At 43.1% G+C, this 27006-nt stretch overlaps 1 protein-coding gene across 1 annotated transcript in view; it reads left to right on the top strand.

Moving 5' to 3' along the window:
• LOC131384021 (E3 ubiquitin-protein ligase RNF216-like) overlaps window positions 1-27006 on the top strand; it is a 43517-nt gene that overhangs the window by 4950 nt on the left and 11561 nt on the right. The window contains exons 2-4 of the mRNA XM_058442464.1: window positions 14329-14396; window positions 16660-16795; window positions 25033-25166. Of these exons, the coding sequence (XP_058298447.1) occupies window positions 16729-16795; window positions 25033-25166 (201 nt within the window). The 5' untranslated portion in view covers window positions 14329-14396; window positions 16660-16728. The remainder of the gene's footprint in view (window positions 1-14328; window positions 14397-16659; window positions 16796-25032; window positions 25167-27006) is intronic.

Here is a 27006-nt window from a genome sequence, read left to right as displayed (position 1 = left end):
ATCTCAGCTCACTGCAAGCTCCGCCTCCCGGGTTCATGCCATTCTCCTGCCTCAGCCTCCTGAGTAGCTAGGACCACAGGTGCCCGCCACCACACCCGGCTAATTCTTTTGTATTTTTTTTTTTTAGTAGAGACGGGGTTTCTCCGTGTTAGCCAGGATGGTCTCCATCTCCTGACCTCGTGATCCGCCTGCCTTGGCCTCCCAAAGTGCTGGGATTACAGGCTTGAGCCACCGTGCCCGGCTATAGTCTTTTTATTGCACGAGTGACTTTATTCTCTGGTTGATGGGACTCTGAGTTCTTTGAGACTAAATCCATGTGAGAGTTTCTTTTGATGTATTCCCGATGATGCATAACCAATTCTTGTTATATAAAATGCTGTAGTACAGTCAGCTCTCCGTATCTACAGCTTTCACATATGGATATGGAGAGCTGACGGTAAACTTTTTCTATATTGATTTAATATTAATTATATTAGTGCAGACTTACAAAAGGATGGATATCCAAAGAATGGTTAGGATGAGCAACTGGTATTTGAATGAAAAACAATCGTTTATAGGCATTTTTAAAAACATGCTAGGAAGAGGTATTGTGGAGGCCTGGTGTGACATGGGCATGTCATCTTCTTCCAGCCTGTGCCTAGCTCTGCTTTGCCCACTTTTTCTTTTTCTTTTTTTTTTTTTTTTTTGAGTTGGAGTCTCGCTCTGTCACCCAGGCTGGAGTGCAGTGGCGCATTCTAGGCTCACCGCAAGCTCTGCATCCGAGTTCAAGCAAATTCTCCTACCTCAGCCTCCTGAGTAGCTGGGACTGCAGGCACCCGCAACCACGCCTGGCTAGTTTTTGTATTTTTAGTAGAGACGGGTTTTACCACGTTGGCCAGGCTGGTCTTGAACTCCTGACCTCAAATAATCCACCCACTTCAGCCTCTCAAAGTTTTGGGATTACAGGTGTGAGCCGCCGCGCCTGGCCTGCTTTGCCCACTTTTTGCTGGGAAGTCAAAGGGATTAACTCATTAAATTTGAAAGTCTTTAATGACCCCCAAATCTGTTGCAGAAGTGGCAGGCATGTTTACAGAAAGTATTCTGGAGAGCCAGGGGCACTACAGAGCTCCAGGATCATGCAGTAGTAGTTTAGGAGCATATACATAAGGAAAAATGGAGAAGCAGCATGAATAGAACAAGGAGAAAAAAATGATTGGTAGAAGACAGACTCAAGCATTCTGGTTACGAGGAAGTGAAGGTGAGATTTTGAAAACCAGAAAATTGGGTGAGAGAACCGTGAGTGATTCTCTTTTCTTCCTGACTTCCTTTGTTTCTCATATTTTCTGTAATGGGCAATACTTGATAACTGAAGAAAATCCTAATTGTTGTTGCCTAAGCCATGTTTCCTGAATCTGGTTCTATGGCCATGATGAATAACAGCTCCAGTCTTTGACAGAGGAAGAAGTTTTTGGAGCCACTCATTCAACAACTGTGCTAGGCATTGGAAATACAACTATAAATAAGAAAAGAGGCCAGGCACGGTGACTTACGCCTGTAATCTCACCACTTTGGTGAGTGTCGGGGGTGGATCACCTGAGGTTGGGAGTTAAAGACCAGCCTAAGATGGTGAAACCCCTACTCTACTAAAAATATAAAATTAGCTGGGCATGGTGGCAACATGCCTGTAACTTGGGAGGCTGAGACAGGAGAATCACTTGAACCCTGGAGGGGGAAGTTGCAGTGAACTGAGATTGCACCATTGCACTCCAGCCTGGGCAACAAGAGCAAAACTTCGTCTCAAAAAAAAAAAAAAAAGTAACTTGGAATGGGAAAATAAAGATTCCCCCCCCGAACTGTATTTTATTAATAAGCACTGCATTTCCTGTGTACTTGTGATTACAATGCTCCTATTTTGATGGTATTTACCATATACAAAGTGGCTTCTCTTATTTTTCAACATAGCCTTATAATGTAAGAATAGCTATTTTCGGCCGGGCGTGGTGGCTCACGCTTGTAATCCCAGCACTTTGGGAGGCCGAGGCGGGCGGATCACGAGGTCAGGAGATCGAGACCACGGTGAAACCCCGTCTCTAATAAAAAAAATACAAAAAATTAGCCGGGCGTGGTGGCGGGCGCCTGTAGTCCCAGCTACTCGGAGAGGCTGAGGCAGGAGAATGGCGTGAACCCGGGAGGCGGAGCTTGCAGTGAGCCGAGATTGCGCCACTGCACTCCAGCCCGGGCGACAGAGTGAGACTCCGTCTCAAAAAAAAAAAGAATAGCTATTTTCATTCTTCTGTTTCACAGGTAACAATTAATAAAAATAGCATAATGTCACACTTAGTATATGTCAGGCACTGTGCTAAAACTTTATGTAACTCAACTGATTTAGTTTTTAAAAAGTTTTTATTTTTTAAAATTAATGAATTTTTTTGGAGGTAGGTTCTCCCTCTGCTGCCTATGCTGGAGTGCAGTGGTGCTGTCATAGCTTACTTGCAGCATTGAACTCCTGGGCTCAAAGGATCCTCTTGCCTCAGCATCCACAGTAAAGCTGGGATTTGGGCACATGCCACTCTACCTACCCGCAAATAATTTTAAAACAACTGTATTCTCATTTTACAAATGAGGAAACTGGTCCAGGAGATTGAACAATTTATCTGGAGCCACCGATTGACTAAATGGTGAAACCAAGTTTTAAACATAGGCAGTATTATCCAAAGCCCAGATTAAGAGACTGAGTGTCAGAGAGTTAAATGACCTGATACAGAGACTTACATTTAGTTAAGAGTAGAAATTCCACCATCACAATTCTTTTCTTCTCACAGGTTGGGGCTGCTGGTGTGCCACTCATGAGGAATTTTTTAAACCGTTACTAGCAATCTGCTTAACTACAAGCCTGACATTTCAACTAAATTAGCTGTAAAATGACTCACATCTCCCTTTGATTTTCAGTGTAAAATTGAAGGAAGCCAGTTGTGGTCAAAGAAAAAAAATAAGAAATTTGGCTTGGGGCAAGGCACGGTGACTCACGCCTGTTATCGCAGGACTTTGGGAGGCCGAAGCAGGCAGATCACCTGAAGTCAGGAGTTCAAGATCAGCCTGGCCAACATGACAAAACCACTCTCTACTAAAAATACAAAAATTAACCAGCATGGTGGCAGGCATGTGTCGTCCCAGCTACTCAGGGAGGCTGAGGCAGGAGAATAGCTTGAACCTGGGAGACGGAGGTTGCAGTGAGCTGAGATCGTGCCACTGCACTCCAGCCTGGGTGACAAAGCAAGACTCTGTCTCAAAAAAAAAAAAAAATTGACTCGAAAATAGTGTTCAGAATACTTTTTAAAAATCTGGCTGGGTAAGGTGGCTCACTCCTGTAATCTCAGCACTTTGGGAGGCCAAGGCAGGCAAATCACGAGGTCAGGAGTTTGAAACCAGCCTGGCCAACATGGTGAAACATCGTCTCTACTAAAAATACAAAAAGTTAGCTTGTGTGGTGGTGGGCACCTTTAATCCCAGCTACTCAGGGAGGCTGAGGCAGGAGAATCACTTGAACCCAGGAGGCGGAGGTTGCAGTGAGCTGAGATTGCACCACTGCACTCCAGCCCAGGTGACAGTGGGAGACTCCGTCTCAAAAAAAAAAAAAATCTTATTTGGGAAAAAAAAGGACTTGATTAGATACAGTTCAAATTTGATACCAGAGCTGTTCTTTTAAATACCATGCTATTTATAAATAACATCAATATCATTATCTCAAATGAGAGACCCAAACTTACACTGGTATATGTCAGTTTTAAAAGTGGGAATACCTGGGGCCAGGCACGGTGGCTCATGCCTGTAATCCCACCACTTTGGGAGGCTGAGGCATGTTTATCACCAGAGGTCAGGAGTTCGAGACTAACCTGGCCAACATGGTGAAACCGTGTGTCTACTAAAAAATACAAAAATTAGCCAGACATGGTGGCACATGCCTGTAATCCCAGCTACTCGGGAGGGTGAGGCAGGAGAATTCCTTGAATCCGGGATGCAGAGGGTTGCAGTGAGCCGAGATCGTGCCATTGTACTCTAGCCTGGGTGACAAGAGCGAAACTCTGTCTCAAACAAAAAAAAAGGAATACTTTTGTTCAGTTATCAATGCCAGAGATTTCTGTTGTAAAACTTTGCTAACCTGGTTTTGATATCTGTCTATTTTGATAGTATCTATAACTTCACATTCTATAAGTTGAGAAAATGCTGATATTATTTGACTATTAACTCTTTATAGACATTTAATGAGAAGCCCCGATCTGGGGCTTACTGCCTCTGAGGCACAGTGGTTTCTCCCAGGAAGGCAAAGAAAATTGAGATTTTCTCAGAGAGGAAGAAAAGGATTGAATCACTTAAACCTGGGAGATGGAAGTTGCAGTGAGCCGAGATCGCAGCACTGCACTCCAGCCTGAGTGACAGAGCAAGAGGCACATTTAAATCTTGTGTTTATAGTAATTTGGTGTTTGTGGAGATTCTTTCTTGTCTAGTTTTTTTGTAACTGTTGTCCATGGAATGTTTTCTGTTACTATGTGAGAATTTGAGGAGATTCAAAGACTATTCTGCCGTTACTACTACTGTCTTCCCAGAATTTCCTTGTGGTTTTATTTTACTTTATTTTATTGGGACAGAGTTTCACTCTTGTTGCCCAGGCTGGAGTGCAATGGCTCGATCTCGAGCCGCAACCTCCGCCTCCCCGGTTCAAGCGATTCTCCTGCCTCAGCTTCCCAAGTAGCTGGGATTACAGGCATGGGCCACCATGCCCAGCTAATTTTGTATTTTTAGTAGAGACAGGGTTTCTCCATGTTGGCCAGGCTGGTCTCGAACTCCTGAGCTCAGGTGATCCATCCGCCTCGGCCTCCCAAAGTGCTGGGATTACAGGCGTGGGCCACCGCGCCAGGCCCCTTGTGGTTTTAGTTTACATTTCTCTGATGTCTCATAATGTTGGACACTTTTTCATTTATTTATTGGCCTTTTGCGTTTCCTCAGGGTACTCAGCCATTTTTAATTCAAATTGTTTGCCCCATTTTTCCTTTGGGCAGATTTTTTTTGGTGGGGGGACGGGGTTTCACTCCCATTGCCCAGGCTGGAATGCAGTGGCGGGATCACAGCTTACTGCAACCTCCGCCTCTCGAGCTCAAGAGATCTTCCCACCTCAGCCTCCTGAGTAGCTGGGACTAGGTGCCCGCTACTGCGCCTGGCTAATTTTTTTTGCTTTTTTTTGTAGAAATGGGGTTTTGCCATGTTGTCCAGGCTGGTCTCAAATTCCTGAGCTCAAGTGATCTGCCTGCCTCGGCCTTCCAAAGTGCAGGGATTACAGGCATGAGCCACTGCACCCCGCCTGGATTCTTTTTCTTTTCAGTTAACATGCAAGAGTTTTTATATTTTCTCCTGGTGGCTTGCCTTTTCACTCTTAATTTCTTTGGTGAGTAGACATGCTTAATTTTAACGTATAGTGTTTCAGTTTTTTCTTTTATGGATAGTGCTGTTTATGTCCTGTTTAGGGTATCTTTTGCACCTCTAAGACTGTGGAGATTTTGTGTTATCTTCTAGAAACTTATTTTACCTTTCCATTTAAATGTGTAGTTATCTAAAATTGTTTTTGTGTAAGGCATGAGGAAGGGGTTGTTACCCCCTACTCCCACCCCATATATGGCTTTTGAGTACAGCATCATATAGTAGAAAGGTCATGTTTTCCACTGCTCTGCAATGCTACTTTTGTCATAAACATTCATATAAGATTGAATCTGGGGCCAGGCGCGGTGGCTCATGCCTGTAATCCCAGCACTTTGGGAGGCCAAGGCGGGCGAATCACAAGCAAGAGTTCGAGACCAGCCTGGCCAACATGGTGAAACCCCGTCTCTACTAACAATACAAAAATTAGCTGGGCGTGGTGGTGCATGCCTGTAATCCCAGCAACTCTGGAGGCTGAGGCAGGAGAACCGCTTGAACCCAGGAGGCGGAGATTGCAGTGAGCCGAGATCACACCACTACACTCCAGCCTGGGCGACAGAGCAAGACGCTGTCTCGGGGGGAAAAAAAAGAATCTGTTCTGCACTCTGTTGCATTGGTCTGTTTTTCTTTTCTTTTGTCAATTCAATATTGTCTTAATTAGTGTAACTTAATAGTAATACAATATCTCCTACTGTAAATCCTTTTGTTTTTCTCCATGAATGCTTTGGTTATTCTTGGCTGTTTTCCTGTAAATTCTAAAGTCATCTGGTATCTAGTATATATCTATTCTTAAAACCTGATAAAGGTTGTATTAAATCTACACATCAATTTAGAGTGAATGGACATCTCTGCAAAATTGAACTTTCCCACCCGTGAATATGGTATATCTCTACATTTATTTGATATTTAATTTCTCCCAGTAATCTTTTTTTTTTTTTTTTTTTGAGATGGAGTTTTGCTCTTGTTGCCCAGGCTGGAGTGCATTGGCATGATCTCGGCTCACCGCAACCTCTGCTTCCCAGGTTCAAGTGATTCTCCTGCCTCAGCCTCCTGAGTAGCTGGGATTACAGGCATGTGCCACCACGCCTGGTGAATTTTGTATTTTTAGTAAAGATGGGGTTTCTCCGTGTTGGTCAGGCCGGTCTCAAACTCCCGACCTCAGGCGATCTGCCCACCTTGACCTCCGAAAGTGCTGGGGTTACAGACGTGAGCCACGGCGCCCAGCCCCAGTAATCTTTTTTGATGGGGTTTCGCTGGCCTTAAACTTCTGTGCTCAAGCAATCTGCTTGTCTCAGCCTCCAAAGTGCTGGGACTACAGGCGTGAGCCACCATACCCAGCCGATTTTCAGCCTTTTTTTTTTTGAGATGGGTCTCACTCTGTCACCCAGGTTGGAGTACAGTGGCACAATCTCGGCTTACTGCAACCTTGGCCTCCTGGGTTCAAGTGATTCCTCTGCCTCAGCCTCCTGACTACAAGCACTTGCCACCAAGCCTGGCTAATTTTTGTATTTTTAATAGAGACAGATTTTCACCATGTTGGCCAGGCTGGTCTCAAACTCCTGACCTCAAGTGATCCGTCCGTCTTGGCCTCCCAAAGTGCTGGGATTATAGGCGTGAGTCACCACGCCTGGCTGATTTTCAGTCTTTTTTCTTTTTTTCTTTTTTTTGAGACGGCTCTCACTGTCTCCCAGATTGGAGTACAGTGGTGTGATCTTAGCTTACTGCAACTTCTGCCTCTTAGGCTCAAGCAGTCCTCCCTCCCTGGCCTCCCATGTAGCTGTTACCACAGGTGCATGCCACCATGCCCATCTAATTTGTTTGTTTGTTGGTAGAGACAGCGTTTCACCATGTTGCCCAGGCTGGTCTTGAACTCCTGAGCTCAAGCAGTCCGCCCACCTCAGATTCCCAAAGTGCTGGGATTACAGGCATGAGCCACCACGCCCAGCCTCTTGCTTTAAAATAAGGCATTTGTGGCCGGGCGCGGTGGCTCACGCCTGTAATCCCAACACTTCGGGAGGCCAAGGCCGGCGGATCACAGGATCAAGAGATTGAGACCATCCTGGCCAACATGGTGAAACCCCGTCTCTACTAAAAATACAAAAATTAGCTGGGCTTGGTGGCGCACGCCTGTAGTCCCAGCTACTCGGGAGGCTGAGGCACAAGAATCACTTGAACCCAGGAGGCAGAGGCTGCAGTGAGCTGAGATTGTGCCGCTGCACTCCAGTCTGGCAACTGAGGGGAACTCCATCAAAAAAAAAAAAAAAAGCATTTGGAACTGTAAATTGCTGTCTAATAAACTATTTTACCTCCTTCCCATAAATTTTGATATATTTTATTTTCATTATCTTTCAGTTTATTTAGTCAAAGTAGTTAACTAATTTTCATTGTAATTTCTTCTTTAATGTGTGGATTTTAAAAGTTGCTTCGGCCGGGCACAGTGGCTCATGCCTGTAATCCCAGCACTTTGGGAGGCCGAGGCAGGTGGATCACGAGGTCAGGAGATCGAGACCATCCTCGCTAACATGGTGAAACCCCATCTCTACTAAAAATACAAAAAATTAGCCGGGCGTGGTAGTGGGCACCTGTAGTCCCAGTTACTCGGGAGGGTGAGGCAGGAGAATGGCGTAAACCCGGGAGGCGGAGCTTGCAGTGAGCCGAGATCACACCACTGCACTCCAGCGTGGGCGACAGAGCAAGACTCCGTCTCAAAAAAAAAAAAAAGTTGCTTCATTTCTCACATTTCAGAATTTCCTAATTATCTTTTATTGACTGTTGTCAGAGAACATGCTCTATGATTTCAAACCTTCAAAATTTGTTTAGGCTAGCTTTATGGCACGGCATACAGTCTGTTTTGTGAATGTTCTTATACACTTGAAAAGAATGTGTATTCTGCAGTTTACTGGATAAAGTGTCAGTTAGGTCAAGCTGTTTGATAGTACTGTTCAAGTCTATCCAGCTATAAGTGGATTCATCTTGTTTCCTTAAGGTCTGTCAATTTAAGCTGTGTGTGTGTGTGTGTGTGTGTGTGTGTGTGTGTATTTGCCTGCCTCGGCCTCCCAAAGTGCTGAGATTACAGGCATGAGCTACTCTGTGTGTGTGTGTGTGTGTGTGTGTGTGTGTGTGTGTGTGTGTGTGTGTATTTGCCTGCCTCGACCTCCCAAAGTGCTGAGATTACAGGCACGAGCTACTGGGCCCAGCCTTTTTTTTTCTTTTTTTGGCCTAATAGAGACAAGATCTCACTGTGTTTCCCACGCTGGTCTTAAACTCCTGCGCTGAAGTGATCCTCCTGCTTCAGCCTCCCAAAGTGCTAGGATTACAGGCATGAGCTACTACACCTGGTAATTTTTTTTTTTTTTTTTTTTTTTTTTTTTTTTTTTTTTTTTTTTTTTTTTTTTTTTTTTTTTTTTTGAGAAGGAGTCTCGCTCTTTCACCCAGGCTGGAGTGCAGTGGCGCAATCTCGGCTCACTGCAGGCTCTGCCCCCCCGGGGTTCACGCCATTCTCCTGCCTCAGCCTCCCGCATAGCTGGGAATACAGGCGCCCGCCACCTCGCCCGGCTATTTTTTTGTATTTTTAGTAGAGACGGGGTTTCACCATGTTAGCCAGGATGGTCTCGATCTCCTGACCTCATGATCCGCCCACCTTGGCCTCCCAAAGTGCTGGGATTACAGGCGTGAGCCACCGCACCCGGCCGGTAATTTTTTTTTTAATCAAAGTCTGGACATTATGAATGAAAAAACTGGAGGTTCCAAATGATACTCCTCCATTGTGGTTTAAGTTTTTTAGGTGTGCAAATTAGAGTACCAGCAAATCATCTTGATCATGTCATGGTTTGGTCTTTATTAAGTCTGTTTTCATTTTGCTCTTAACCCTTAAGATTTGGTTCTCCTAGGATCTCAGATGAAAGCTCAGTGTTTACCAGCATTCCTCTACTTTGGGTGGGCTTGACCTTTAATCTCTCTCAACAGGCTGGGAGTGGTGGCTCATGCCTGTAATCTCAGTACTTTGGGAGGCCAAAGCAAGTGCATCACCTGAGGTCAGGAATTCGAGACCACCCTGGCCAACATAACAAAATCCCCTCTATACTAAAAATACAAAAATTAGCTGGGCATGGTGGCGCATGCCTATAGTCCCCACTACTCGGGAGGCTGAGGCAGGAAAATGGCTTGAACCCAGGAGGCAGAGGTTGCAGTGAGCCAAGATCGCACCATTACTTCAGCCTAGGTGGCAGAGCAAAACTCCATCTCAAAAAAAAAAAAAGAAATCCCTCTCAACAATATGTGTTTGCTGAGATCTCTGCTCAACTCTTTAGCTTCTCTGCTATTGGATTTTGGGGAGTCTAGTGCTGCATGTATGTAGCATAGGTCAACAATTTGGTGGGGGGTGAGGAGGTTATTATTCTGGGTTTTGGAGCGTTCTTTCTCAGTGGATTCTTCCTTGCTGGAATTTTGTCCCTTAAGTCTCAGCTACTTTGGCAGACCCAAACTCTGACCTTCAACTCCTCAGCCCATTGAAATTGCTGCCTCTGCCTCAGGTCCATTTTTTCACACTTAAGATTTGGAAAATGCCTTCAGGAGACAAAAAATATAGGATGAATGTGTCCTCTCCTGATGTGCTTCTCATTTTTCACGGATCAGAGCCCCTGAAATCCTGCCAGCTGGTTTTTCACCATTGCTTTAAAGATGTGTTTTATATATTCGGTCTTTTTGTAGTGGATTTATAAAAAGAGGCAAAGGGTTGGTCTACTATAGGCTATTAATACTTTGTCATGGCCAGAACCAAAGTCTCTGTAAAATAAGGTTAATAATCATGCCAGGATTATAGGGTTGTTGTTAGGATTAGATGTGTTATGCATGTAGAGTGATAAGAAAAATGGTTCATACATAGTAGCATCCTCATTTTGGCTTGTAATTTTATTCTCTCTGTTAGCCTGTGGAACAGGACCCAAGGACATTGTCATTGTACAACTATCTGGTGAATATCCATCTCTGAACATACACACGCACCCTTTATAGTTGTATAGAATTTTAGTTTCACCTTTTAAACATTTTTAAAAAGTTGTGCCACAGACATTTGTTACCTGAACTTAAGACCCTGTTTCATTATTTTCTGTGCTATATGTGTTGTTTCTGTAATTCCACCTGTATTAGTCAGCTCAAGCTGACTGATACCATAGACTAACAAAATAGCATCAGCTGGGTGACATTTAAAACAAATTTATTTTCTCACAGTTCTGGAATTTGGAAGTCTGAGAATAGAGTTTCAGCATTGTTGGATTCTGGTTATTTCTCTCTTCCTGGATCTCAGACAACTAACTGCCTTCTCCCTGTGTTCTCACATGATGGAGAGAAAAAGCAAGTTCTCTAGATCTCTTCTTAGAGTGCCCAGCCATCATGAGGGCCCAACCTCCATGACTTCATCTAATTCTAATCACCTCCCACAGACTCCATCTCCAAATACCATTATATTGGAGGTCAGAGCTTCAATATAGGAATTTGGAGGCCAGGCGTGACACAGTTTAGAGCACCACTCATCTCTCTAGACTCAAGGATTTTTTTGTTTGTTTTTTAGTTTTTTGAGGCAGTGTCTCACTCTGTCACCCAGGCTGGAATGCAGTGGCACACTCATGGCTCACTGCAACGTCAAACTCCTGGGTTCAGGAGATCCTCCTGCTTCAGACTCCTGAGTAGCTAGAACTATAGGTACATGCCACCCCGCGCAGCTAATTTTTTAATTTTTATTTTTTGTAGAGACAGGGTCTAGCTATATTGCCCAGGCTGGTCTTGAACCCCTAGCATCAAGCAATTCTCCCACCTTGGTCTCCCAAGGATTGGTTTCCTGGATTACCAGTGTGAGCCATTGTGCCCAGCCTGGATTCATGTTTCTCTTTCTTTCTTTCTTTTTTTTTTGAGATGGAGTCTCACTCTGTCGCTCAGGCTGGACTGCAATGGTGCGATCTCTGCTCACTGCAACCTCTGCCTCCCGGGTTCAAGCAATTCTCCTGCCTCAGCCTCCTGAATAGCTGGGATCACAGGCACGTACTGCCACGCCTGGCTAATTTTTTTTTTTTGTATTTTAGTAGAGACAGGGTTTCACTGTGTTGCCCAGGCTGGTCGCAAACTCCTGAGCTCAGGCAGTCTGCCCGCCTCAGCCTCCCGAAGTGCTGGGATTACAGGTGCGAGCCACCATGCCAGCCCCATGTTTCTTTTTCATGCTTTTTGTTTGTTTCAGAGGCAGGGTCTCGCTCTCACCCTGGCTGGAGTGCAGTGGCATGATGGTGGCACACTGCAGTGTCAAACTCCTGGGCTCAAGCAGTCCTCCTGCTTCAGCTTCCTGAGTAGCTGGGACTACGGGCATGCACCACCATGCCTTATTTTTTATTTTTTGAGATAGAGTCTCACCCTGTTGCCTAGGCCGGAGTGCAGTGGCACGATCTGAGCTCACTGCAACCTCCACCTTCCAAGCTCAAGCAATTCTCTTACCTCAGCCTCCCAAGTAGCTGGGATTACAGGTTCCCACCTGCTACCACACCCAGCTAATTTTTGTATTTTTAGATAGATAGTCCTCACTGTGTTGCCCAGGCTGGTCTCAACTCCTGACCTTAAGCAATCCACTGGCCTCGACCTCCCGAAGTCCTGGGATTACAGGCGTAAGCCACCATGCCTGGTCTTGAAGTTCATTTTTTTAATAGCTCTTTGAGTATCTGTGGGAGGTAAACTCTCTTAGTCTTTGAATGTGTAAAAATTGTTTTATCCCATCCTTTTTTTTTTTTTTTTTTTTTTTTAAGAGAGTCTTGCTCTGATTCCTAGGCTGGAGTGCAGTGGGTTGGTCATAGCTCACTGTAACCTTGGAACTCATGGGCTCAAGCAATCCTCTAGCCTCAGCCTCCAGAGTAGCTGGGATCACAGATGTGTGCCACCATGCCCAACTAATTTTTTTCAGTTTTTTGTAGAGATGGGGTCTCACCAAGTTTGCTTAGGCTGGTCTCGAATTTCTGACCTCCAGTGATTGTCCCGCTTTGGCTTCCCAAAGTGGTGGGATTGTAGGCATGAGCCACTGCACCCAGCCCCTACCCTTACTCTTGAAAAATAATTTAAGGGATAATAGAATTTGAAGTTTACAATTATTTTTTCTCTATTACTTAAAGATCATATTTTATTACTTTAGTGTTAATTGCTTCTTACGAAGAGTCTTTTTTTTTTTTTTTTTTTGAGACGGTGTCTTGCTCTGTTGCCCAGGCTGGAATGCAGTGGCACAATCTTGGCCTACTGCAACCTCTGCCTCCCGGGTTCAAGCAATTCTCTTGCCTCAACCTCCTGAATAACTGGGATTACAGGTGCATACCACCACACCAAGCTGATTTTTGTATTTTTAGTAGAGACGGCATTTTGCCATGTTGACTAGGCTAGTCTCGAACTCCTGACTTCAAGTGATCCGCCCTCCTCAGCCTCCCAAAGTGCTGGGATTACAGGTGTGAGCTACCGCGCCCAGCCTGAAGAGTCTATTTTTATGTTTGTTTTACCTCTGGTAGTTTTCGCAATTTTAATGTTTTACCTTATGACATATTTATGTGTGGTTTTATTTTTACTACTGTCCAATAGCCAGTATAGTTTCACCACACCATTGCTGGCTTGAACGGATACTTATCTTTTTTTTTTTTTAATTAATTTATTCTTTTGGGACAGAGTTTTGCTGTTGTCTCCCAACCTGGAGTGCAATGGCGCGATGTCAGCTTACTCTACAACCTCTGTCTCCCGGGTTGAAGCAGTTCTCCTGCCTCAGCCTCCCAAGTAGCTGGGATTACTGGCACCTGCCACCACACCTGGCTAGTTTCTCATATTTTTAGTAGAAGCAGGGTTTCGCCATGTTGGCCAGGCTGGTCGCAAACTCCTGACCTCGAATGATCCACCTGCCTCGGCCTCCCAAAGTGCTGAGATTACAGGCATGAGCCGTCGTGCCTTGCTGTCTGTTTTATTTTTTTGAATCTTTATTGATACAGGCTGGGCTTGGTGGTTCACACCTGTAATCCCAGCACTTTGGGAAGCCAAGGCAGAAGGAATGCTTGAGACCGGGATATCCAAACCAGCCTGGGCAACATAGTGAGACCCTGTCTCTACAAAAAATTTTTAAAAATTTAGCTAGGCATGGTGGTGCATGCCTGTAGTCCCAGCTACTCTGAGGCTGAGGCAGAAGGATTGCTTGAGCCCAGGGGTTCAAGGCTGCAGTGAGCCGTGATCGTGCAGCTGCTCTCCAGCCGGGATGACACAGAGACACTCTGGCTCAAAAAGAAAAAAGACTACAACCTCCGCCTACTGGCTTCAAGCTATTCTCCTGCCTCAGCCCTCCAAGTAGCTGGAATTACAGGTGCCTGCCACCACACCTGGCTAATTTTTATATTTTTAGTAGAAATGGGGTTTAACCACGTTGGTCGGGCTGGTATCGAACTCCTGACCTCAAGTGATCTGCCCGCCTCAGCCTCTCAAAGTGCTGGGATTACAGGTATGAGCCATCACTCCCAGCCCTCAAAGAGATCTTTATTGATATATAATTAAAATAAAATCTATCCATTTTAGTATATAGTTCAGTGAGTTTTGACAAATGCATGTACCCAGGTGACTACCACCACAATCAATATGTGGAGCATGACTTAACCCGGAAAGGTTCCCTCATGTCACTTAACAGTTAATCTACCCCCTCCCTCATTGGTACCCACCTTTTCTCCTTCCATAATAGACATGGGTTGTTGTTGTTTTTGTCCCCATTACTCTCATATGAGTCCATTTCCCAAATATTTCTGTTTCCTGTCCCCAGAGTTCAGTAATTCTGCAGCTTTGGCCCCATCACTAACTTCTGTGTTTCTGTTCCATTGCTGGTCCATGGAGATGTAATGTCTTGGCTTTAACACCATGATACTTCTTTTTAAAGGAAGAGAGGGATGGATTTCAAAAATGTAAGTCTACTACCCAAGTCTGCTACCCAGATTTAACATATGTTCATGTTTTGCCTTGTTTGCTTTAAATATCTTTAAAAGAAAGAAAAAAGATGTTATATGTAACTCAAGTTCAAGTTCCTTTTCATTCTCCCTTACCCAGAAATAGTGACTGTCCTGAAGTTGCCGAGGTCATTCTTACGCATACTGTATTTTTAATTTTTTTTTTTTTTTTTTTTTTTTTGAGACAGAGTCTTGTTCTGTCATGCAAGCTGGAGTGCAGTGGTGTGATCTCGGCTCACTGCAACCTCTGCCTCCCGGGTTCATGCGATTCTCCTGCCTTAGCTTCCCGACTAGCTGGGATATCAGGCGCCCGTCACCACACCCTGCTGATTTTTGTATTTTTATTATTTATTAATTGTTATTTTTTAAATTTTTAGTAGAGATGGGGTTTCACCGTGTTGGCCAGGATTACCTCAATCTCCTGACCTCATGATCCACCCACCTCGGCCTCCCAAAGTGCTGGGATTACAGGCGTGAGCCACTGCGCCTGGCTGTGTCTGCATGTGGTTTTTTTTTTTTTTTTGAGATGGAGTCTCGTTCTGTCGCCCGGGCTGGAGTGCAGTGGCACAATCTCGGCTCACTGCAAGCTCTGCCTCCTGGGTTCACGCCATTCTCCTGCCTCAGCCTCCCAAGTAGCTGGGACTACAGACACCTGCCACCATGCCCAGCTAATTTTTTATATTTTTTAGTATAGACGGGGTTTCACCATGTTAGCCAGAATGGTCTCGATCTCCTGACCTCGTGATCCGCCCGCCTCTGCCTCTCAAAGTGCTGGGATTACTGGCGTGAGCCACCGCACCCAGCCTGTGTGTATGTTTTTAATAGAGATGGGGTTTCACCATGTTGGCCAGGCTGGTCTCGAACTCCTCACCTTAGGTGATCCATCCACCTCGGCCTCCCTAAGAGCTGGGATTACAGGTGTAAGCCACCACGCCTGGCTGTATTTTTTAATTTAATATTTAAATATAATGTATTTTAAATTTGTGTATGAACTTACATAAATGGTATCACACTTATTTTCATTTAACATTAGTTAATTTAACTGTGTTGTATCATATGAATTTTATTCCTTTACTGATGTCCAATAAGGTCATTTCCAATTGCTTTTATTACATATTTGCTGTAATGACCATCCCTGTCCGTATATTCTATTATGTATATTTCTTGAAGAACACACAGAGGTTTCTTTAGCTAATATACCTGGAAGTGGAATTGCTAAGTCACAGGGAATGTACATTTGTAATTTAGGGCGTATTGCTAATTGCTATTCAGAATATCTTTTCCAAGCTACTCTCCAAACCAGCAATGTATAAGATTTCCCATGTCTTACATACTTGCCTTTTTTGCCACCCCAGTGGTTTGAAACATAATTCTTTTTTTTTTTTTTTTTTTTGAGGTAGAGTCTCGCTCTGTTTCCCAGGCTGGAGTGCAGTGCCACGATCTTGGCTCACTGTAACTTCAGCCTCCCAGGTTCAAGCGATTCTCCTGCGGCAGTGTCCGGAGTAGCTGGGATTACAGGCTCATGCCACCACTCCCGGCTAATTTTTATATTTTCAGTAGAGTTGGGGTTTCACCATGTTGGTCAGGCTGGTCTCGAACTCCTAACCTCGTGACCTGTCCGCCTCGGCCTCCCAAAGTGCTGGGATTGTAGGCGTGAGCCACTGCATCTGGCTGAAACATAATTCATTTTCTGATTTGCCTTTCCCTGATTATTAGTGAGGTTGAGCATCTTCTGTGTTTTCTTTTTTGTGAATTGAATTGCCTATTAATACCCTTAGCCCATTTCTTTGTTAGCATATTTGTATCAAGGTGTGAATTCTCAGCCAGGCGCGGTGGCTCACGCTTGTAATCCCAGCACTTTGGGAGGCCGAGGCGGGCGGATCACGAGGTCAGGAGATCGAGACCATGATGAAACCCCGTCTGTACTAAAAATGCAAAAAATTAGCCGGGCGTGGTGGCGGGCGCCTGTAGTCCCAGCTACTCGGAGAGGCTGAGGCAGGAGAATGGCGTGCATGACCGAGATTCCCACTGCACTCACCTGGTGACAGACGACTCTCTCAAAAAAAAAAAAAAAAAAAAAAAAAAAAAATGTGAATCTCTCCTTGGATATGTTTTCTAAAGAATGCTTTCAGCATAAGCTTCAGATGTTCCTTTGACCAGTTACATGGCAAGAGTTTTGATACTCCCTCATTCTTACTGTTCCTCTTTGCTTCCTTTTCAGACCTTTTGAAACAGATGGTCACCATGTTTAGATATTAGCAGTCCCGTATGTGCATGTGTGCATTTGAAAATGGAAGAGGGAAACAACAATGAAGAGGTAATTCACTTGAACAACTTTCACTGCCATCGGGGACAAGGTAAGTTGTTTGCTCTCACTTTATCTCTTTCCCTGTGGCTTTTCCTTTTAGTATCGCAGCTATATCTTTTGAAATGAATCTATTTTGTACCATTTAGAATCCAGGGACGTTTCATTTTTAGACATAAAAAGACTAGTTAGACTAGAATTATATCAGATAATGATATTGCTGGCATGAATGAAGTGTAAGACTCATTCATTACAACTGGATTAATAAGCTATTAATTTGCTGGCAAGACGCTGTTAATATGCAGTCATTGAGTCATAAGAGACAGTGTCACAATCAGTTTTTGAAGGCATGGCAATTATAAAGGAGTGCTCCACTAGGCCTTTGTGATCTGAAATACCGCAGGTGATGCTGAACCAGTCTCGTCCTCCCATGATGCTTAATTTCTTTTTTGCCAGAAGATTCTGGCTTAGCCTTGAGGGGAATTTTGGAACACGTATTTTTTTGTTCTACAGTTTTGTTTTTTGTTTTTTTTTTTCTTTTTTGGAGATGGAATTTCGCTCATTGCCCAGGCTGGAGTGCAATGGCGTAATCTCGGCTCACCACAAGCTCCACCTCCTGGGTTCAAACGATTCTCCCATCTCAGCCTCCTGAGCAAGTAGCTGGGATTACAGGCATGTGCCACTACGCCCTGCTAATTTTGTATTTTTAGCAGGGAGATGCTAAAGGGAGATCTCCATTTAGAGATAGAGTTTCTCCACGTTGGTCAGGCTGGTCTTGATCTCCCGACCTCAGGTGGTCTGCCCGCCTCAGCCTCCCAAAGTGCTGGGATTACAGGCGTGAGTCTGTGCGCCCGGCCTGTTCTACAGTTTTTAAAGTTTTGGGGAATTTTATTGATTTGTAAAGGAAATAGTGCTTGCATTTCTGTAACATTCTTAAATGTTTATGAAATTTCCTGTTAAATTCGAATTCACATTTACACTTGGGCTAAAAGGAAAAAATTCATGCTGAGGTGTAGAATCCTTATGTTCATTTTTTCCAATTACAAATTCCATGGAAGAGGTTATACTGGTTTTGTTTTCTCCCATTGATAATATTTTGTGTTTACAAAGATGATTTTTGTAGTAGAGAGTAAATTACATTTGACCTTACAAAAATGACTCCCCCAGGCCAGGTGTGGTGGTTCACTCCTGTAATCCCAGCATTTTGGGAGGCAGAGGTGGGTGGATCACGAGGTCAGGAGTTCGAGACCAGCCTGACCAACATGGTGAAACCCCGTCTCTACTAAAAAATACAAAAATTAGCTGGGCGTGGTGGTGCATGCCTGTAGTCCCAGCTACTTGGGAGGCTGAGGCAGGAGAATCACTTGAACCTGGGAGGCAGAGGTTGTAGTGAGCCGAGATTGCGCCACTGCACTCCAGCCTGGGCGACAGGGCAAGACTCTGTCTCAAAAAAAAGAAAAAGAAAAATGACTCCACCAAAACTTAAATGCAAATAGCCTACTGTTGACTGGAAGCCTTACTGATAACATAAACAGTCAACACATGTGTTATATATTGTATGTTTTGTATACTGTATTCTTACAATAAAGTGAGCTACAGAAAAGAAGTGTTATTAAGAAAATCATAAGGAAGAGAAAGAAAATATATTTACTGTTCCTTAAGTGGAAGTGGACCATTCTAAAGGTCTTCATCTTCATCATCCTCACATTGAGTAGGCTGAAGAGGAGGAGGAAGAAGAAGGGTTGGTCCTTATGTTAGTTCGTTCTCCACTGGCTGTAAAGAAATGCCCAAGACTGGGTAATTTGTAAAGAAAGAAAAGAGGTTTAATTGGTTCACAATTCTGCAGGCTGTATAGGAAACATAGCGGCCTCTGCTTCTGGGGAGGCCTTAGGAAACTTATAATCATGACAGAAGGAGAAGGGGAAGCAGGCTTGTCTCACATGGCTGGAGCAGGAACAAGAGGAGTTGGGGAAGAGGTGCCACACACTTTTAAACAACCAGATCTCACAAGAACTCACTGTTGCAACCAGAGGGGATTGTGCTAAATCATTTATGAAATACCACCCCCATGATCCAGTTACCTCCCACCAGGCCCAATCTCCAACATTGGGGATTACAGTCGAATATGAAATTTGGGCAGGGACACAGATCCAAACCATGCTATTCGCCCCAGCCCCTCCCAAATCTCTTGTCCTTCTCACATTGCTAAAGACAATTATGCCTTCCCAACAGTCCCCAAAGTCTTAACTCATTGCAGCATTAACTCAAAAGTCCAGTCTTATCTGAGACAAGTCTAGTCCCTTCCACCTATGAGCCTGTAAAGTCAAAAACAAGTTAATTATTCCCAAGATACAATGAGGGTACACACATTGGATATATATACACCTGTTCCAAAAGGGAGAAATTGGCCAAAAGAAAGGCGCGACAGGTCCCACACAAGTCCAAAACCCAGCAGGGCAGTCATTAAATCTTAAAGGTCCAAAATAATCTCCTTTGACTCCACATCACACATTCATGGCACACTGGTGCAAGGGATAGGCTCCTGAAAGCCTTGTGCAGTCCTGCTGTCTCAGGAGTGATACAAGTGGAAGAAAATCTGCAAATAAGTGGACCCACGCTGTTCAAATCAGTGTTGCTCAAGAGTCAACTGTGTATTTGGCTTTCAGAGCATTTAAAATTGAGCAAATTTTATTAGGTCAAATTAAGAGTAATAAAATTGCTCAAGCCATGCAAATTATGAGTGCAAAAGAAGGACTAATTTTTAAGATTTTATTAATAATGTATTCTAACTTGGTAGTGATTGTAGCCATAATTTATTGGATTCAGGCAATTTTAAATCTTAGTTATAACTTGTATTTACGATCATTTCAAAATTTTCTGTACATGTGTATCCAATTAATGTTACAGTTGTTTTTTAGTTGGATCTTAAATATACTTGAACAGTTTCTTTAAGAACAACTAATTCCTTTTGGAAAATTACTGACTTTGGAGATATATTTTGTTAGACAAGTATTTATACTCTGCACCCATCATGAGAACTTTTTTCAGGTATATAGAGTTTTGTTTTTATTAGCTGCATTAATTTTTTTTTTTCTTTAATTAGAAAGGGTCTCACAGTGTTGCTTGGCAAGGCTGGTCTTGAACTGCTGGGCTCAAGTGATCCAATTGCCTCTGACTCACGAAGTGCTAGGATTACAGGCATGAGCCACTGCTCCTGGCCAACAGTAATAATTTTTATTATGCATCAACCTCTGTAGTTTTTTTTTAATGTATAGTCCAGTGAGTTTTGACAAATGAATATACCACCTGAATTATGATAGAGAACATTTTCTATCACTCCAAAAAGATTCCCTTGTGCCTTTTTGCAGTCAGTCCTTACCCCACTCCAGGCCTAAGGAAACCACTAATCTGCTTTTTTTGACTCTGTCATTTCATATAAATGGAATTATACATACTGTATGTATTCTTTGTACCGGAATTCTTTTGTGAAAGGTAATGTTTTTGAGATTCATCCCTGTTGTTGCATATATCAGTAATTCATTCCTTTTTAATTGCTAAGTAGTGTTTTTACCTACTCATCTACAATTCTATACCTAGTGTAAATAGGCTTAAAAATGAAGGTAAAATAAAGATTTAAAAAATTTTGTCAGGAAGGAAAAAAGGTACATCATGCAAATAGCAAGCCACACACACACACACACACACACACACACAAAGAGCTGATATATCTGTGTAATATCAGATAAAACTGATAGAAACTCCAGCCAGAAGCATTGATAAAGAGTTCATAATGATAAAAGATTCAGTGCACTGAGAAGATAAAATAGTGCTAATCCCTGTATACTTAGTAACATGATAGAAAAATATACAAAGCAAAAATTGGCAGATCTGAAAACAGAATTGGACAAATCCACCATTATAGTAGGGATTTTTAAGACTTGTTTCAGTAACTGAAAGAGCAACACATACACACACTTGTATGAATATAGAAGATTGGAAGAACATGGTCAACAAATGTAATAAACATAGGTGGGATTCTGCACCCAGTGTAAGAAGAAATCACAATGAAAATTAGAAGATATTTTGAATTACATGATAATGAAAATATAGCCTATTATATTTATGAGATACGTGTAATGCCGTGTTTTGAAGAAAACTTATGGTCTAAAATATATTAGACAAGAAGTAAAAAGCTCAGCCAGGCGCAGTGGCTCATGCTTGTATTGCCAGCACTTTGGAAGGCCAAAGTGGGAGGATAACTTGAGCCTAGGATTTCGAGACCAGCCTGGGCAACATGGTGAGATTCTCATCTCTGCAAAAAATTAAATATAAAAAAATTAGCTAGGTGTGGTGGTCTTGGGTTTACCAGGTCCCAGGTACTTGGAATACCAAGATGGGAGGATTGATGAACCCAGTAGGTCAAGGCTGCAGAGAACTGTGTTTATGCTATTGTACTCCAGCCTGGGCAACAGAGAGCAACCCTGTTGCAAAAACAAAAACAAAAACAAACCCAGCCTAGTCAGCATGGGGAAACCCCATCTCTACTAAAAATACAAAAATTAGCCAGGCATGGGGTTGCAAGCCTGTAATCCCAGCTACTCAGGAGGCTGAGGCCTGAGAATCGCTTGAACCCGGGAGGCGGAGGTTGCAGTGAGCCAAGATAATTAGGGCTCAGCAAATTTAAAGAGCTAAGTAGTTAATATTTTAGCATTGTGGGCCATGTGGTTTCTGTTGCAACTATTCAGCTATACCATTGTAGCATGAAAGCAACTGTATTAGTCTGCTTTCACACTGCTAGGAAGAAATGCCTGAGACTGGGTAATTTATAAAGGAAAGAGGTTTAATTGACTCACAGTTCCACATTGCTGGGAAGGCCTCAGGAAAATTACTGTCATGGCGAAAGGCAAAGGAGAAGTAGCCACCTTCTCAGGAGGCAGGATGGAGTGAGTGCAAGCAGGGGAAATGCCACTGCTTATAAAACCATCGGAAACCTCAAGATTCATTCACTGCCACGAGAGCAGAATGGGGGAAACTGCACCCATGATCCGATTACCTCCACCTATCCCGCTCTTGACACGTGGGGATTATGGGATTACAATTCAAGATGAGATTTTTGGTGGGGACACAGCCAAACTGTATCAGAATCTATAGACAGTATATAAATGAATGAGCATGATTGTGTTCCCATAAGGACGTGAAGCAACATACTATCCTACACTGCAGATGGGAGTGTAAATTGGTACAGTTTGGAAAATTTGTTTAGTGTTTTCTGCCAAAATGGAGCATATGCTTACCCCATGACTCAGCATTTCCACTCCTAGAATGTATCCAACTAAAATGAGTACACCAAAGACTTGCACAAGAATGTTCACGATAGCATTATCCACAGTAACCTAAACTGCCACATACTCAAATGTCTATCAACAGAAGAAGGAATAATTTATGTTATATTCATATAGTGGATTATATACAACAAAGAATTGTAACAGCATGCAGTATGGATGTATCTCAAACATTATTTGCAAGAAAGCCAGACAGAGAAGAATATATACTCAAAAACATGCAAAACTTATCTGCGCAATTAGAAATCCTCCCTTTGCGGATGAAGGAGAGCAGAAATTGGGAGAAAGCACAGGGAGGCTACTAATGTGCTAGAAATATTTCCTGACCTTGTGGTGGTGATTATACACAGATGGCCCTTTTGTATTAATTCATAGAGCTTGTGCACTTGATTTATAGACCATGCTGTATTATTCTTTTAATTTTTTTTAAGTATACTGTGAAAAGCTAATTGGAACCTTATAAGTGGTGCGTTGTATGGTATCATTTTGTCAAACACTGGACTTTATTTTAAGGTGATAGGTTCCTTCCTTCCTTCCCTCTCTCCCTCCCTCCCTCCCTCCCTTCTTTCTTCCTTTCCTCCCTCCCTCCCTCCCTTCCTTCCTTTCTCCTTCCTTCTTTCCTTCCTCCCTCCCTCCCTCTTTCCCTTCCTTTCCCTCCTTTCCTTCCTTCTTTCCTCCTCCTTTCCTCTCCTTTCCTTCCTTTCCTTCAGTTCCCTCCTTTCTTTCCCTCTTTTTTTTTTTTTTTTTTTTAGCAGCCTGAGATAGGTCTTGCTCTAGCACCCAGACTGGAGTGCAGTGGCATGATCTTGGCTTACTGCAGCCTCCACCTCCCAGGTTCAAGCAATTCTCCTGCCTCAGTCTCCCAGGTAGCTGGGATTACAGTTGGATGCCACCACACCCGGCTAATTTTTGTATTTGTAGTAGAGATGGGGTTTCACCATGTTGGCCAGGCTGGTCTCGAACTCCTGGCCTCAAGTGATCTGCCTGTCTAGGCCTCCCAAAGTTCTGGGATTACAGGCGTGAGCCACCGTGCCCAGCCTAAACCAACTTTTTCATTGGGTACACCAAGATTGTGTGTCTTTTTCTTGGGTCAGTTCTTCAAGAGAGGAATCTACAATTTCCTGCGGATGCAGGGGTCTTATTCACTATGGCCATTTTCAGTAGTGTACCTTTTCTCTCTTGACTCCTGTGCCTCATCTACCAATGGCTAGAGCTTTTCTTTGCTCAGTATCTCTTCAGAATGATCCCCCATAGCATGTGTCTTCAGAAATGGCTGAGTGAGGAGCTTGGCAACTCCTCATCCTTAAAAATCCACAGTTAAGTCAGGCATGGTGGCTCATGCCTGTCATCCCAGTGACTTCTTGGGAGGCCAAGGTGGGAGGATCACCTGAGGCCAGGAGTTCAAGGCCAGCATAGGAACATAGTGAGACTCCATCTCTACAAAAAAAAAATTTTCTTAAATTAACTGTTCAATGTAGTGTGCACCTGTTGTCCTAGCTACTTGGGAAGCTGAGGTGGGAGGATTGCTTGAGCCTAGGAGGTTGAAGCTGCAGTGAGCTATGGTCGCACCATTGTACTCCAGCCTGGGCAATAGAGCAAGACCCTGTCCCAGACAAACACACACACACACACACACACACACACACACACACACACACGACACACACAAAAGAAAAACATTACAGCTTTAATGGAAGAATTTCAAAAATTGCAGTGATGAGATGCCTCATTTCTTTTCTTCTTCTTCTTTCTTCTTCCATTCTTTTAGGTCACTTAATGCATTTTTTTTTTTTTTTTAATTTGAGGTGGGGTCTCACTCTGTCACCCAGGCTAGAGTGCAGTGTTGCGATCTCAGGTCACTGCAACGTCTGCCTCCTGAGTTCAAACGATTCTCCTGCCTCAGCCTCTTGAGTAGCTGGGATTACAGGCACGCACCACCACGCCTGGCTAATTTTTGTATTTTTAGTAGAGACAGCGTTTCACCGTGTTGGTCAGGCTGGTCTCAAACTCCTAACCTCATGATCCACCCACCTTGGCCTCTCAAAGTGCTGGTATTACCGGCATGTGCCACCACGCCTGGCTAATTTTTGTACTTTTAGTAGAGACAGTGTTTCACTGTGTTGGTCAGGCTGGTCTCAAACTCCTGATCTCGTGATCCACCCACCTTGGCCTCCCAAAGTGCTGGGATTACAGGCGTGAGCCACTGCTCCCAGCCAGTGCTTTTTTTTAAATTGTCCATCTTAACCTTTGATATTCCCATGGAACTAGACAGGAAAAAATACCAGTTTGTGTTACCCAGTAATTCATATCAAACATGGCCTGTTTTCAAATTGATAAAAGGAAGTAAAAACCTTGAATAGAATTACTACATCCAGATGGTTAGGTTATATATTTTAAAGGAAACTTGGAAAGTTAAATTGCTGACTGTCATAGATGCTAAATGGGTGCCTGACTAAAGCATTGAAATAGGTTTGCTTAAACGATTCTTAAAGTTTGTGTTTAAGATGAGCAAATTTCAGTATTTTAAATAATTAAAATTTTACTATTTTTTGAGTGATAACTTTTTCAGACCAAACAATTTAAATAAAATAGCCATTTATTCCCAGGAGGAATAGAGATGGATTGGGAGACCATTATTTCACTTTAAAGAAATTGGCAGTCAAGAAAATTTTATGAACAGATTTCTCCAGCCTAATATGAGAAAAAGTTGATAATCTTGAGCATAGTAATTGTCAGATGTTCTCTAGCAGTTCCCAAAATGTGTTATTGACAAAAGTCAGCATAGAAACATGGCTCTTAATGCTTAAGTGCATGGGCTGCTTGAGGAGGTACGTTACACTAGTAGCCATGAAGTTGACTTTAGGCTGTACCCCTGTCAGGACAAACTTAAAGGGTTGGATGTGATAGTGCCAGTCTCCCAGTAACAGTGTTCTCTGCTTTCCTGTAGAGTGGATCAATCTCAGAGATGGGCCCATCACCATATCTGACTCCTCAGATGAGGAAAGGATTCCAATGCTGGTCACCCCAGCTCCTCAGCAGCATGAAGAAGAGGACCTGGATGATGATGTCATCCTGACAGAAGTGAGTTTTCTTTAAACTTACAGTGAGACATTATTGCAAGTTGGTGATCTGATTTTTCAGCCACTCTTGTGGGCCTTGTTGTAGAACAGCACCTCTTGTACTCGTTCTGAGAACAGCCCCTTTTCCTTTCTACCTCTTGTAGCCTTAGATTTAGAAGCTGTGTGTTTCAGTCTGTTTCTGGATTGAATATCTGCACCATTGTTCCATCTGACTATTAATGCACCAAATTGCACTGTTGTCATTGCTACATTATAGTGTATCTTACTGTTGGATTGGCCTTATTCTGTCCATATTATCCCACATTTTTCAGAATCATCCTGGATATTCTTGCACTTAAATTTTTATATGGATTTTACAATCAACTTTTTTTGTTCCAAAATATAAATAGATATATATATATGTAATCAGTTTGCCTAATCCAAAACAAATCTTCCTGTTATATTTATAGAGCAATTTTTATGATACTGCTGTTTCTAACCAGTAACAAATTTTGTCTTTTCATGTAGTCAAGACTTCTTTTATATTCCTCAGCCAGAAAGCATTTTGAATTTTTCTTAATATAGATCTTAAGCATTTTTTGTTTTTCTTGGTTATTTTATATTTTCTGTTGCTTTTGTGACTGGCATCTTTTCTTTCATTGTACTTTTATTTTTTTTATTTTTTTGAGATGGAGTTTCCCTCTTTTGCCCAGACTGGAGTGCAGTGGTGCGATCTCGGGTCACTGCAACCACCGCCTTCTGGTTTCAAGCGATTCTCCTGCCTCAGCCTCCCGAGTAGCTGGGATTACAGGTGCCCACCACCACGCCTGGCTAATTTTTGTATTTTTAGTAGAGACGGGTTTAACCGTCTTGGCCAGGCTGGTCTTGAATTCCTGACCTCGTGATCCACCCCCCTTGGCCTCCCAAAGTGCTGGGATTATAAGCGTGAGCCACTGTGCCCGGCCCTTTCATTGTACTTTTAAACTACAAATCTGTTGCTTTGTTTTTGTTTGTTTTTTTTTAGTTTAAAGATCCCAGTTGGCTTTATTGTGGTTCTAGAACCAAGCAACACTTCCTTCCATAAAATTCAGTAGGTGTTCCACTGAGCTGAGCAAAAGTGGTTGGCTTTATAGACAAAGAAGGCCTGATGAGAGCAGAAGCAAAGTCCTTTTAAAGTTACTTTTCTTGTCAGGCTGGGACAGGGAGACAGAAAAGAGAAAAATAACTGATGAGTTAACATCAGGCTGCTTCAGGCCACCTTTCCTGTATAAGGATTAAAGCAGAAGGAAATACATTATGGTTCCCGATGAAGATTTAAACTGCCCTGTTTAAGAAACTGGTTGTTCACGCTTTCTCTCAATTTCTAGGAAGGTCAAATGAACTTCCCAGGTTTAGGTTTGGTAGTATGAAACTTAATGGATGATTCCATTTTGAGTTTTAGTCTGGTCTTTTGGGGTCTAGTGCAGACACTTAGTCCAAAACAGTGGCCTCCTATAATTTTTATTTAACAATTCCTCCCTTTTTGTTAGGCTTTCACCCAGGGCCTGACCAAACCTTCGGGCATCAGTGCCACTCTCAGTTACCATCATTTTGGGTTTCTGGTTCCAGCATATACTTTATAGGTTCTGGTGTCCTCATTATCACACATTTTTTGTTATGTTTTGTTTTTGTTCCAGCTGGAGAAAGACCATTTGGCATTTGACAGGTAGCTGTATGGAAACATTTAAAACTTTTTGAGGGCATACGGCACACCAGGGAGACTACTGTTATGACTCTAAGGAGGATGATACCAAGATTTTGGGTGGAGTGTGCTCCTCGGCTAGGGCCCCAGCTAAAACCAAATAGCTAGACAAGGAGTCTAC

The sequence above is a fragment of the Hylobates moloch genome, unplaced genomic scaffold (genome assembly GCF_009828535.3).
Source record: "Hylobates moloch isolate HMO894 unplaced genomic scaffold, HMol_V3 SCAFFOLD_1, whole genome shotgun sequence".
Lineage (NCBI taxonomy): Eukaryota > Metazoa > Chordata > Mammalia > Primates > Hylobatidae > Hylobates > Hylobates moloch.
This window is presented reverse-complemented; position numbering and strand designations above follow the sequence as displayed.